Source organism: Haplochromis burtoni, unplaced genomic scaffold, assembly GCF_018398535.1.
Source record: "Haplochromis burtoni strain Fernald_Lab_line unplaced genomic scaffold, NCSU_Asbu1 Contig_1893, whole genome shotgun sequence".
Taxonomy (NCBI): domain Eukaryota; kingdom Metazoa; phylum Chordata; class Actinopteri; order Cichliformes; family Cichlidae; genus Haplochromis; species Haplochromis burtoni.
The window spans coordinates 4,949-19,887 of NW_024584254.1; the positions used below are offsets into that span (position 1 = coordinate 4,949).

The 14,939-nt window shown below is 43.5% G+C and overlaps 1 protein-coding gene across 2 annotated transcripts; it reads left to right on the forward strand.

Moving 5' to 3' along the window:
- The first annotated feature begins 1,351 nt into the window (after positions 1-1,351).
- On the forward strand, positions 1,352-14,481 carry LOC102294177 (thyroid hormone receptor beta). 2 transcript variants are annotated; one of them, XM_042217378.1, is made up of 8 exons: positions 1,352-2,674; positions 4,243-4,343; positions 4,417-4,564; positions 5,180-5,385; positions 6,378-6,464; positions 6,592-6,738; positions 6,888-7,146; positions 8,661-14,481. In XM_042217378.1, the coding sequence occupies exons 1-8, from the start codon at positions 2,341-2,343 to the stop codon at positions 8,900-8,902; spliced, it is 1,524 nt and encodes a 507-aa protein (XP_042073312.1). In that variant the 5' UTR covers positions 1,352-2,340; the 3' UTR covers positions 8,903-14,481. The 2 variants fall into 2 exon arrangements, with proteins under 2 accessions (XP_042073312.1, XP_005952678.1); XM_005952616.3 differs by having other exon boundaries at positions 6,438-6,464.
- Positions 14,482-14,939: the final 458 nt, after the last annotated feature.

Genomic DNA, 14,939 nt, shown 5'->3' on the forward strand with positions numbered 1-14,939 from the left:
TTAGCTGCGTATATACGAATGTGAATCGCATCATTGGCTGGACTTTGGGATAAGGTGGCATCGTTCTGATCCCATACGGGAGCAGCCAGTCACTGACTCACACTGCAAACAGAATTGTTAAAGTTTTAATTTTAATTTTAATTCAGGTTAGATTTTTTTTTTTTGTGCGCAACGCAGATTTGCACAACATTGGATGGGAGTAGTAGTAGTACTAGTACCATTCAACCACATCCCTTAAGTTATTGTGCAGGGCGGGTGCTTTGGGAATATGGGATATCATGCTCGTTGTTGCAAGCTATTTGTCCCTGCAACACCAGAGCTGGTCTGCATTGGTCTGACTGGTTCTTGGTAGGTGTTGGACTCTCCCAGGGCTGCTCGTTGACACCAGTGCTCTGCATCGTTTTTATGAACAGAATTGTAAGCACAGTCATGGGGCACATAGTGTCTGGTTCAGTTTTAGCTCTGGCAGATGACGTGGTTTTGTTGTTTCATGGAGTAATGACTGCCAGCTTGTACTGGAGTGGTTTGTGGCTGGATTGAGCTGTGCTCACCCACAGAGACAGGGTGTAGAGTCCAGACATTTGGGGTAGAGCCCGTGCTCTTCTGTGTCGACAGGAGGCAGTTGGGATGGGATGATGACCAGGGGCACCCCCTCTGTGGGGCGGTCCAGTAATGTCCCACCAGGCGGAGACCTCGGGGTAGACCCAGGATACGCTGGAGAGATGACATCTTTTGGTTGACTTGGATGGATATGCAACATACCAAAACAGACCTTTAAACAGATTGTAATAGGTGATTGTGGCACTGTTACTATTTTCAGGTGGTCTACTTTTTTTGGTCAGTCTTAACTAGAGACATTGGTGATGCTAAATTAAAAGAAAAAAGAGTTTTTATTTTAAAAGCTCGTCCATGGCATCATGCAGAGTTTCAATGATTTGACATGAAATGATAATTTACTGTAATTCATAAATGGACTATAATATGTGGTCATCTGCCTCGAGATGCATATTAATGTCAGTGACTTCCATTCTTAATTCATATTTTCTAATGATGCTGACCCGCTGTTTGCCACTTTAACACCTGTGTGTGAAAAAATATTGTTTACCGTGCAAATTTGAAATACATTTAAATCTCAAGGCTGTCATTATTATTGACGAGGACGCCTCATTAGTATGACTGAGCATAACCTCTCTGGGATTAATAAGTGCCTTTACAGAAACGGACCACACAATGTTTCATTGTTTAAATCTATATATATAGATATATATAAATATATAGAGATATATATATAAATATATAGAGATATATATAAATATATAGAGATATATAAAACACTTTTAGACTCAACTAATTTTGCAAACAATTAGTTGAGTCTAAAAGTGACAAGAAAAACAAATAAATTGGAATTTTTGGTTTACAAATTTCCACACTAAATGTTTTTCAGCAATTTAAAATTCTTTGCGCAACAAGAGACAATAAATCTTAGTGCTATTTTGTACATTTACATGCATTCGCACAGTTTTTCATGGCGCAATCCCTGAATTTGATTTAGCTGCTGACCTAAACCAAAATGTTATTTTGGTTTTTGTGCAGGTATTCATTATTCTAAGTAAATCCCAAATAATTGCACTAATATGTGCCCTATCTTTCCATAAGCTGCACAGCAGGATCTAAATACACATTAGAGTCTTATTGGTGAAAAATCAGGGCCATGTGTTAAAACCCTTCTTAGAACCTTCTTAGTGTTGTAGTACTCACCGAGTGGCTTCAAGAATAAACTGACCTAAGGGAACTTGTTAGTCGGTTCTGTTAAAATACCCAGAGGATAAGCAATGGTCAAAATGTAAAGGCCAAGGTTATGAGGTTAGGAAAGGATCGCGGTTAAGATAATTCTTGTATCATATGCGACCCCTCCTCAGGCAGGTTTTTTAACCATTTGTGTTTTCGTGGACCAGCTTTTCTTTAGATTTGTGTGTGTGAGATGTTTCTTACAGTAGGTGCATCATGTAATGTCTTAATCTGTGACATCGCCACTGTCTGTGGTACATCACGGATTTGTGAAGTGTAAGATTAGAGCCCTATGTCGTCATAAATCTCTGCTTCCCAATTCGGCCGGGTGGTGGCGGGTGGGGCAGTTGCAAGGTGTTGTTTGTGGTCTGTGGATTTGTTGGATAAAGCGTTTGCTCCTAAGTACGGTCAACTCCATCAAGTCCTTTCAGATCAGGAGTTATTTTTTTCATTTCGTGGCTTGATGCCAGCTCAGGTTTTTCTTTTTTGAGAGCAGATAGTTCTCCGGGTAGACCCAGAAGTTTTTATGGTGCTCTGCTGAAGGTCTTCATCATGAACTATTGCATTCCGGACATGTACGAGATGCCTCACACTGGCGTCGGAAGCTATTCGGTGCAGGGAGGTGGGGAATATTGCATGTACTCGGACGAAGGGTCCGGGTATGGCAACTGTGAGCCTCAGCCCCTTCATCATCCACCCTGCATGGAGCAGGCTTGGTCCCCCAGCCAGCACTACTCGTGCTCCTACGCCGCGGGTCCTTCTGTTTTTAAGAGTGAGTTTTGCAGCATGGAGGTCCCTCTCAGTCACTTCCACCAGCCTGAGTACTTCCCCGAGATCAAACCTGAATTTTCACACCTGCGGTGGATGCAGAGTGCGCACAGAAAAGGTACGACATGCAGGCTGTGATTATTTAGCTCTTTAACAAAGTACCTGAGGGTCTGGAACTGCAGCTCGGACGTGTTCAGGTTGTTCAACTTGTTGAAGTTGCGAGTAACTTAAACAGTCTCCACTGTCTGTAATTAACTGGGTTTGTGTGTATGCAAGCATGTGTGTGTGTGTGTGTGTGTGTGTGTGTGTGTGTGTGTGTCTATAATATAACAGACTTGTAATACACTTGCTCAAACTGATGATTGGTCCTTCTTGATCATCGATCAATGATGTCTGGGATTTTCGAATTAAGTCCGATAAGCATAAATCCAAGACATAAGGCATCGTGCGCTGGTCTGTGATCAGGGCTTGTAGCTGTGTTTGATTGAGGTAGACGGGGTTCCTTATTGATTGCTGTTGAGGCAACAGAAGGCTGACAAAAGATATTGATCGGTTTGTTAACCTGCTGTCCTGGTGACAGAACTCACTCAACCCAATCTCAAATACAAGATAGACTCCACAATATTAGAGTCTACAAAGATTTTTCCATGAAGTGTGTTCGAAGCATCAGACTTTACCTGCCACTCCACACTCTGCTGTTAGCAAGTGTGACCACCTACAGAAAAGAACAGGTTTTGGCAGTTTGCTCATCTAGAGCATTCAGGTAACTACTAAAACAATTCCACAGGTTCCCAAGAGCCAAGGTCTCAACAAATTCACCCCATGGTCAAACTACGCAATATTCAGAAAATGCCAAAAATCCAAGACCAACATCTCAGACTCTACAGGCTTCAGTTAGCATGTTCATAGCAGTAGAATTAGAAAGAGACTGAACAACTATCGCTTGTTTGTAAGCGTTGCCAGAAGAAAGCCTCTAAAATAACATGACAGCATGGCTTAGACTTAGGAACAAACCTCAACACCACAAGAACTTTGCAAAGCAGCGATGTCAGGAGATAAAGCACCTTGTTTGGAGAAAACCAAACACAGCAGGGCAGTACAAATGCTGCATAGCAACTGTCAAGGACAGCAGTGGAGCAGTGATGATTTGGACTCGTTTAGCAGCCACAGATCCTGAATACGTTATAGTCTCTGAGCTGACCATGAACGTCTCTGTATACAAAAGTATTCCAGACTCAAGCTAAAGCTAAGGCCTTGGGGGGAGTGGTGCCTGATCAAAATCTAGACCTCAACTCAGTGTCAGAGCTGTGCATGAAAACTTCCCTGCAAATCTCAACAAAGTGAAGAAATATTATAAAGAAGATGGGCCAGCGACAGACTGCTGAGTCATGGGGGGTGTAGTTTTTAACAGGACTACAACGAGTCATGTTACATCATTCTGTAGTGTGTATTTTATGCAAATGCACACATTCATTCATATATGTGTGTGTGTGTGAGTGTGTATACAATTATCTTTTTACTACTCTGCAAAGAATAGTACATTGCCCCAATTTTAATTAAAATCTAATAAAAAATGAATGTGTTTGGACAAACATTGTGAATGGCAGTCGTCAAATTTACTTGACATTCGTTTGCCTTATTTTTAAAATTAAAACAAATCCAGTTGTCTCCTTCTTTTCTCTCTAGGGTACATACCAAGTTACCTGGACAAGGATGAGCTATGCGTAGTGTGTGGGGACAAAGCTACAGGCTACCACTATCGCTGTATTACCTGTGAAGGTTGCAAGGTAAACCATGTGACCACATGGCCTCAGCCTTCGCCGTCTCCCTGTTCTGATCACGTCGCCTTCTGTTTTCTAGGGATTCTTCAGGCGGACAATCCAGAAGAATCTCAATCCAACTTACGCCTGTAAGTACGAGGGCAAATGTGTTATTGACAAAGTGACCAGGAACCAGTGCCAGGAATGTCGCTTCAAGAAGTGCATTGCAGTGGGAATGGCAACAGACTGTAAGTGGCCTCAGTAACAGGATATTTGACTCTTGTCTTTATTTCTTTTATGTCACTTTTGCATTTCTGCTGTTCTTCAATTGGAAAAAAGAATTCTGACATTTATTTACAAAAACAATGCCATTTATAAAGAAAGTGCAGAACTAGTAACAAAATCAACAAAGAAAAGTTGGATTTAAAGAAAGTTCCTCAGGGTTTGTCATCACCTGAAATATATTTACTCCAAATAAAAGCAGTGATGATTTTTCACCACATGGAAAAACAAATAATGGTCTCCACGTTTTGTTTGATTGTGCCTTTCACATTTTTCATACAATGGAAAGTTTGTTTTCATGTGTGGGTCATTTGACTCTAAAGCCTCCTGCTACATTGTATCTGTATCATTTTCTGAACGTCCAAAACATAAAACGGTTCAAAACACAAGAACAATCATGAAGCATGAACAAGTGTCACCTCAGCGGGATGTCATGTTCTGTGTTGGAACAACTCTGCACCTCAGCGAGTCATCATTTTATGCCCCCCTACCCTCCCCCCTCCTCTCCCTCTTTCCTTTTCCTTCCCGTCTACTCTCTTGGCCTCCCTTGGCCCCCTGCTGACCCCCTTTATTTGCCCCAGTGGTGTTGGATGACAGCAAGCGGCTTGCCAAGCGGAAGCTAATCGAGGAGAACCGGGAGCGCCGTCGCAGGGAGGAACTGCAGAAGACGGCGTGGGACCGACTGGAGCCCACCCAAGAGGAGTGGGACCTCATCCGTATGGTGACCGAAGCCCATATGGCCACAAACGCCCAGGGCAACCACTGGAAGCAGAAGCGGAAATTCCTGGTGAGACATCGTCCTCCTCCTCCTTCCCTCCTCACCAAAGCCTTGATTGTATCGATTACTGTGCCCTGTTCAAACCACCAACCCCCCTGACCCCCACCTACCTCCCCCTCCCGCCCATCTCAGCCCGCTTCCAACCCGTCCCAGCCCCCTTCCGCTTCATGTCCCCGTCTCCTCCTCTTCCACCACCACCACCACCATTGTTCCACTGTTCCCTATGTTAATATGTCCATGTGTTTTTTTGTATCTCCTTGTAGAGTGGGGAGAATTAGCTGGACGATGGAGAAAAGTGTTTCCTCAACGCAGCAGCACTAATTTATATTGGAACATCTTACTCTTGTCTTATGTTTTGCCAAGCAGCAACTTTTAATTGCTAATACTAATGACTTGCTTTTTTTCGTGCTGTTTAATTTTCCTCTCTTTCTGTTTGTAGCTTTTGATTTCACACCTCACTCTGTTTTTGACTAATTTTGCTTTTTCTGTTAAGTTTGATTACTCTGTCCGGACTGAGAGTCTGTCAGCTGTTTGTTGGCGTTATACTGAGTTTCTATGGCACGATTAAAGGGAACGCTCATTAATCGCAGAATTATTTGATCGGCGGGGTTTGGCAAAAAAAAGAAGGCTTATTTTTCAGGATACTGGGGAAACGGGGGGAAAAGACTTTCCCTGCAGCATCATGAACACAGCCTAATCTGTCTGCAAACTTTCATGGCCGCATCTGTTGTTTTTCATGCAATTTGTTTCAAAAAGTGTTGAAAACGTGACAAAAGATTTGATTGAGGTCTCATACAAAGATCCAATGAAGAGCGTTCCCGAGGACCCGTTTGATCCGTGGTCCCGAGTCTTGCTGTGGAAACTCGTGTCCTATTTCTGTCTTTACCTGTTTTCTGTCTGCGCACTCTTTCATCTGTCTTCAGTTTTAACTTGTTTTATTTTAGTTGGCTTGACACGGGTTCTTCATTGAAACTTCACGATTCCTGTTGATTATCCAACAGGTCGAGGAAGCAATGCTTCTTAATGAAATAACATGTAATTTATTCTATACTTCTGACCAGAGTGCAGCGGGGGTGAAGGAAGCTAAGGTAAGACACACAGATACACGGTTCAGTTGAGCCTAACGACGGGTTTTCAGCCATTTACATGTAAAACGATGGATAAATAACAAATGATGCGATGAAACCAGCTGATGTCCACTCCTCGTTCTTTCAGCCTGAGGATATTGGTCAAGCGTCCACGGATAATGCACCTGAAGGAAGTAAAGTGGACATAGAAGCCTTCAGTCAGTTTACAAAAATTATCACCCCTGCCATAACCCGAGTGGTGGACTTTGCCAAAAAACTGCCTATGTTCTGTGAGGTAGGTTTGTTTGAGTGGAAACGGTGACTGTGAATGTGTCACTGAGTGGTTAAAGCTGTATATTCAGATTGAATATGAATCTTTCACAGTCTTTGACATAATGGAAGTTCCACCTGTCCCTAAATAAGCCGTTCTTCTCTTTAACCCAGCTGCCTTGTGAAGACCAGATCATCCTGTTGAAAGGCTGTTGCATGGAGATCATGTCGCTGCGGGCTGCTGTTCGCTACGATCCAGAAAGCGAGACCCTCACACTCAACGGCGAGATGGCAGTGACACGAGGTCAGCTCAAGAACGGAGGCTTGGGCGTCGTCTCAGACGCCATCTTTGACCTTGGCGTGTCGCTGTCCTCCTTTAACTTGGATGACTCTGAGGTGGCTCTTCTGCAAGCTGTTATCCTGCTTTCATCCGGTAATCGCCTAGAGTGCACACTTACCCGAGTACATAAGAGGTTATTAAAGGGTTTTCTTTCTCGCTCTTCTAGGTCTCGCTCTGTTTTAGCACAGCGGTGTTACTGCGTTCTTATTACACCGTTGGTAACGTCGGCTTACAGGGAACAGATTTTTAGGAAGTACAGCAGCGTGAATCTGCAGCTGCACAGCTTGTGTGAATACTTGGTTTTGACATGAAATCTATATCAAACCACAGTTTAATCAATTAATCACCGTAATCATTGTGAGGAGCTTTGGCCTGTTAGCTTGTTTCTGGCTCCACTGGCATTTCTCTGTAATACTCTCATTGAAGATCAATACTCGTGTGCTTTATGGTGCAGACCCATCTGTCCTGACACTTTACAGTATCCACTGACGGTTAGCTAACACTGCTATTGGGGCAACGAATCGCTTTGTGATAGAAAGTTAATTATTTGTGTTTATTGATCATCTTTAAATTTTACATTTTTTTTGTTTCGTACTATTTGTACCAAAAAAGAAAAATAATTGTGAGTACTGCAATAAATAATAACTGACACTGTAGTGTATCCACAGCTGCGCCTGTGTTTAACTCATTTTCAGTCAAAAATGACATAAGAGTCATTCAAGGCATGAACACAATGTATTTGTACTGGATCTTTATTTTGGACATGTTTAAATAGTATAACAACAACAACAGAGAAAAAACAGACAAACAAACAAAACAATAATAATTATAAATAACTTACATGTTCAAAAACGAGCAGGAAGCAGCATGAGCTCATTTAATCCAACCTCCTGTTCATGCCGTCTCCATCACAAGTTCTTCATTATAATTTCTTACATGTATTTTTTATAACCTCGGTGACACATATAAAGATATATATGTTTACAGATATATCTACTTATATAAACCACACACCTGATCAGAGCCCTACCTCCACCACATTTGTTCCAAATCATCCCAAATAATACAGGAATTGACAAATACAGCAACCAGGTGATTCTCCATAAAAAGCTTTTGACTGAAACTGTGCGCGGTGTGCAGCGTGTCCTTAAAAACAACGAGGACAAAAGAAGAAGAACAGTATTTGACAGTTGTGTTAAGGCTGCTTCCTCATGTACAGGGCTTCATCACAGAAGAAGAAGCCATGCCTAAGTAAGGGAAACAGGAGGAATAGGCTCAGATATGCCAAATACACAATAACTGGGTGGAAGGAGGTGAGGGAGCATCCACACAGCAGCCAGTGGTGCTGGAGATCCAGTTAAGTCAGATTTGGATCCAACTGGGATGATCTTCATATTCCAGTATGACAGTGATCCCAAACACATAATCAAATCAGTCATAGATAGACCCTTGTGAGTTGTAATTAAGCTATTGTAAGCCATCCTTCCTATTAGCAAAGGAAGACCAAAGGTTATCAGGGTTCTCTCAGCACTGTTCCTCAGGGACAAACGCTTTACAGCTCTGCAGGACGCTGCATAACAACACTGTTGGTGTGCTTGTGTCTTCAGATCGTCCAGGCCTAACTAGTGTGGAGCGAATCGAGCGTTGCCAAGAGGAGTTCCTGTTGGCCTTTGAACATTATATCAACTACCGCAAACACAAAGTGGCACATTTCTGGCCCAAGCTGCTAATGAAGGTGACAGACCTGCGGATGATCGGCACCTGCCACGCCAGCCGATTCCTCCACATGAAAGTGGAGTGTCCCACCGAGCTGTTCCCTCCTCTGTTTCTGGAGGTCTTCGAGGACTGACCAGTGGATTTCTGTGTGTGTGTGCGTGCGTGTGTGTGCGCCTGGGCACCCTGGTGGTCTCAGGGGTGGAACCAGCAGAAAGCCCGTCACAACGAACCTTCTAACAGCACTACTGAGTGTCACTTCATTCCACCTTAGAGTAGCTCTCTGGTCTATTTTTGGATGAAACCATTCCTGACAGTGCGGGTACATGTGAATAGCTTTTTGACTTTTCTGGTTTGTTCTGTTATTGTTGTCATGGATATAACATCTCACCTCAGATTTGACTCTAGGTTTTTTGTTTTCATTATTGCATCATGGTAATCTTATCAACACTTGTTTGTTCGTTAGAAGCCAAGCACATGTTGTATATTCCTTCCTTTATGTTGAAATACTCAGCTGCTCGCCTCATCCACGACACGAGACGCCGTCAGCAAACCCGCTCCACTTTACCGCATTAATATATCAACCTTCGTCCATCTGGTGAGTGTCCAGTCTGTCCGGTGCCTCGCCATCCTACTGTGACCGTTAAAAACGCGTACTCTAACGGACGGCAGCTCGCAGGTGTCTGCAAGTCTCTCGGCAGCCGCACATTACGAGGTTAAGTTGCAACGCTGCATTCCAGAGCTGTCGGAAAAACAAACGTCAGCTCGAGACACGCTCCGAGCGAGAAACCTGAGCAGGATTTTGCAATATTAAAGGGGACCTGTGTGTCTTTTCTCAGTTGATGTTGCAATGCTGATTGTTCCTATTAAACATGACCAAAGTTTCAAATCATTTACTAAATATATGTAAAAACAATCCCAGCACTTGGACTGCTATTAAATCGAGGTTTCCAAAGGTTTTTCTCGCACCTTCTGTGACACTCGTTTGCTGCAGGCGGTAGAGCTTGTCCTGAGCCAGGCTTCCCGAAGCCGTCCTATTGGAAGAAAGTGGCTCGTTAGGTAAGGCGAACCTTAACGAGGCAGAGCTAAACAGGATGCTTTTAGTCAAAGGATAAACCGATAGTCTGCATGACGCACAAATCTAAGGACACTAGTCTGTTGGAGTGTCTCTACTAGAGTAATGAGTCCCCTCAAACTTCACACGGTGGCAGTGCACACTGCAAACACAACTTCTCTCTGGCCCTTCACACACACACACACACACACACACACACACACACACACACACACGCACACACACACACGCTGGGCTTTCAGCTAACAGTAAGTCTACTTACTCAACCCTTAAAATGATATGTGGCATTTTGCAGGATATTGCATAAATACTGTTGCACTACAGCAGCATATATGGGCCAGCAAAATAGTCAAAGGTCAGCTCTCTGTTTATGAGCAGGAAGCATCTTTGTGTCTGGTTGAAAGCAAAGAGTGTTTATGAAATCAGAGTGTGGACACTAATAAACTGAGAGAGTGTCTCTCGCTTGTTGTTAATTGCCTTTGGACTTATTGTCAGACAGCATGATATGACCGGTGCTTTGATACTTTATAGACTAATGACTAATTAGCACAACCTCAAAGCATTTCATATGCAACTCTGACAGATTAACTGAAAATGCAGAGGTTCTGTGCGTTCAAACCTGTACAGTGCAAAAAATCTTGCTCGAGTTTCTGTTTGTCTTTATTTCGACAAGAAACAAAACGACGAAACAACAAAACCAAAACTGCGATGTAGACGTGAGCGACAGTGAATGGAATGCAGAAGCAGCATTAAAATGAGCCGCTCGTCGTGCCGGAGACTCGTCACACGGTGGCACTGAGGCCAGGATCGTCTGTGTGTCACAGTACTGCATGTTGTGCCAAAACCAGGTGAACAATGCCCTCACTGCATCCTCCCTCCACTTCCTTAGTTGAGTATAAATTGGCTCCCTGTCGGTCCACACACAGGCTGTCCTGTTTGCTGTGTTTCAGTCTGCGGTTGGAACTTCAACTATAAGACCAGCATTAGATTTCAGTGTTTCATCTCAGCCATGTTGCCTCAAAGTCAAATAATTAGTCAGCATTTTTTCTGTTTGTTTAGTGTCTCCGTGAGTGGACGTGGGCTTTCTATTAAAACAGTGAAGTCATGGTGCTATGGTGAGTTGGGGCTATGGCTGATTGAAGCGTATTGTTATTTACATGTGTGAATAAGAGCCCGGCACCCTCGCAGGATGGCATGCATATAGTACAGTAACACACATGCACATATACAGAATGTACAGTACATCTGTGCAGCTGTTGTGCAGCAACTGATCAGCCACAACAATAAGACTGGCACAGATGCTGGGTCCCACTCGGGTACTGGCAGTGGTTTTTGGAGTGGGCCTCTGTCTGCCTCGGTTGGAAGGTTGGTAAATGGGAGGGTTTACCAGCAGAGAAGACCAGTGTTCACCCGTAACTGGTTTTAGTGATGTGGCTGATTGGTGTATCGCTCACACAGATAACACATGGGTCCGACTCCACGACTGTGACCGACCTGTGGCATTCGGAGGCCAAGTAAACTGTATGCTTCGCCATCACCAAGGTACACTGACGAGGCTGGTGAGATTGTGAAAAGTAGAGCTCTTTGTTCTTTAGCCTCTGGTTTTGTTTTTTTTCTTGAAAAAGCCTCGGTATGGTATTGCCGTTTGCAATCTGACAGACCTCGGCTCTTTATATTTCGCTTTTTCGAGCTTCACACTACTCCTCAAAGCAGCTTGTATTTTATTTTGTTTCTTCTCATTTCTGTGAAGTGATGCCTTTTTATCAAAGCAATAGAATTGCTGCAGTGTTTGAATGACCCGGACCTCACACATATACACCTCGCAAACTGTACAGATTCAGATAAATGCACAGACAATCAGAGGGAGAGGCACCCGAGCTCAGGCTGGTCCCCGTCGACATGAAGGGCCGGGCCGGGCCCCGCTGAGACGGAGCCATTCAGAAACGTAACGGTTGGCCACGTTTACATGCACCCCTGCGTCTGCAGCCAACGAAAGACTTTGTTATGTGAAGAAGCCTTCGACGAAAGCTGTCAGAACGCGCATCCAACATCAACGAGCTAGACTCATTAACGTAACATCACCTGTTTTTCTAATGAAATGAATGTCTTCATGTCTCAGTAGCAGGGGCTGGCTGCACAAACACATCAGAAGTTGGCTGACTATCTAATGTTCAACCCAACAGTCCCAGGATCTCAGCTCAGGACCTCAATGTCCCTTTGGTGTGCTTCTGTTGGTTAGAACATGTAGATTGAACAAAGTCATGTAAAAAGCATCATTTTTATGCGGTAAACATGGTTTGTTGTTGCACGTTCCCGGTTCTTAGGCTCTCTTTCACGTCTTTTTTTAACTAAAGACTTTTAGTCTAGTCTCAGGAATTTGGCAGTGTAACTTTTCAGACATTCAGCTAAAGTAGCAGCAACTATTGTTTGCAGCCCGAAAAACAAAAAGCTGTGTTTGCTCTTGATTTGGCCTGCCAGTCCTCCACCAGGATAGTTGTTGGGCTGTAATTAGCCGCTACCTCATGAGCGGGGAATTTTGGCCTGGGAATCAAAACTGGAACTTTGTTACTGCTGTCAAATGTAATAACAGTTCCCGAGTTTGTGCAGATGATTCTGTTTTCCTGTGCAGGTAAAGAGACACTAAGAAAGCTGCACAGATTTTAACCACTGAAAGTCCAAAATTAGGTGATTAACAGCTTTATGTGTAATGTGTTTTTGTAGCGTGCAGTAGATTGAACAAAGGTTTCTTTAACAGGCTGATGACATTTCTGTGAAACCACACCCCCTCTCTGAAGCTGCCCGACAGCGCAGTCATTCTCTTTGTGGCTTCATGTTCAGGATGCTCATCATAAGCATAAAATGAGCCACTGTGTGATCAGGACAGTGACAGCCGTCAGTTTCTTTCACATCAGCCCGTGTTCCTCCTTACTTTCTAGTTTGTTGCATTTTTCAATTTGCTGACTTCAGCTACAACGAGGGGATTACTGAGACCACCTCCCTCATGCTAAACATACAGTTTGAATATTGCCCGATGGTTTATAGGTCAGTGTGGAGTAGCTTAACACAAAGAAGAAGAAGAGATGAAAGTCAGAGCGTTGCAGGCTTACTCGTTGGAGGCAAAACATAAAGGCAAGGGTGGCTCAAAACTTTTGCACAGTACTGTATCTAAAGCCTAGCCCTGTGATTGGATGGATGGAGCCAGCCTGTCTGTGCAGCCAGCCCCGTTGTCAGAGAATGAACTTGAAGGTAGAGACGTCTCACAGTTATCATAAAAGTCACATAGATACTGTAAAACTAATGCAGGTCACAGTTAAAGAACTGCTGAAAAACACAATAATCAATAATCATGAAGAAGAAACAGTGCGAAACAGTGACCTGGATAAAAACAATGAGGAGGGCATTATTTGGTTTCTGTAAAAAAATATATAAATAACCTGTCAGTAATACTTTCACTCATAAATGTAATAAAGTCGAGCAGTTCATAACAATAAACCTGTCAGTTTTATGGTTGAGGCAAATGATGGCCTTGATGTAGTGATATATCATCAAACCTGTAAAGTTATTTCAGTCTGTGGGCGCTCTAATATGAATCCTGAAAGTTTAGCTTAAAAAGCTGGAGAGCAGCCGGGCTCTTTGACAGCTCCTACCCACGTTCCTCTGGGTTCTCCCGATGACTTTGTTGGCATGTTGATCAGTTATCTGAGCGTTTTACTGAAAAAAGCACTGAAGAGGAAGTGAAACCAAAACAAGGAGTTAAAACTTGCAAAGATCTGCTACAGTCAAGTAGTTCACAGCAGGATGATGAATGCAGCTTTAATCCAAAATGATCGACATGTTTTTTTACACTTTGATACATAGTTTCACTTTTTGTTTTTTTTCCTTTTTTGCGGGACGGCTATAAATTGGGTATCTTGTATCCTGGCTGTGTTCACTGAGCACATACGCAGAGCTGTGGTGCACGTAAACGTCGTCATTGCTCACCGCTGGTTAGGAACATGTTCATTTTACCTGAGGAGGTGAATGTTGGCCGTGATATCTCCCGTGAGTTGTTGCTCGTAAGGTTTCTCAGTTACAACCAATAGCAAGAGTTGCGCCATAGAGAAGCTATTTTACAGTACAAAGGAAAAGGATGTATATTTTCAGACTGCAGATTTTTTTTACGGATGTTAGCATAATATGAACATATTGTTTTTGCATAGTGTTAAAAAGATACAGTGTTGCTCTCAAATGTATTTCCACGTCTGATGGAGACGTATTTAAAAAAACAAATGATTAAAAACAGTTAAATTAGCTGGATTCATGTCCAAAAGAAACCACACATGAGCACGTTTAGGGACAGCGTGGTCAGAAGGAGGCGGTCATCCACAGTCGACACAGATTTCTCTTCTCTCCTTGTGTGTTTGAGTGTCTTCTTGTTTAAGTCATCTGTTTAATGCAAACCGGGAATTCGACCAGGAGGTGCAGAGAGATGTGAAAGTGAATCTGTGGCAGAAAAAAAGGAAGAACAAAGAATATTGTGTTCCTCAAACGGCTGTTGGACATTTTCAGCTTGGAGGACTGATGATTTTGATTTTGCCTGATGGGGGATGATTGCAGAATTTGTGATTTGGGTCTTAAGAATAAAGATGGTTTTGAGAGAATTTGATTTGGTGTCTTCACTTATTCAGACTTTGTAGGTGCTCTGTATGGCTGTTTGAATGGTTCACTGTGCGCCCATTTTATGAAACACAGGTTAATGTGCAGTGCTGTGCAAAAGACTTGAGCCCACCTCGTTCTTTGTATTTTGCTTTAATTTTGCTCCGTGAATCGCTACCTTATCGTGGTGGAGGGGTTTGTGTGTCCCAGGGATCCCAGGGGCTATGTTGTCTGGGGGCTTTTGCCCCCTGGTAGGGTCTCCCATGGCAAATTGGTCCTGTGAGCGATTCAGAAGACCCTTATGAAGAGAACATCAAGGGAACGGTTTACTCTGCCCGGGATAGGGTTACCGGGGCCCCGCCCTGGAGCCAGGCCCGGGGAGGGTGCCCGAGGGCGAGCGTCTGGTGGCCGGGCACAGCCCGAAGAGGAGACATGGGCCCATTCTCCCGCAGGCCCACCACCC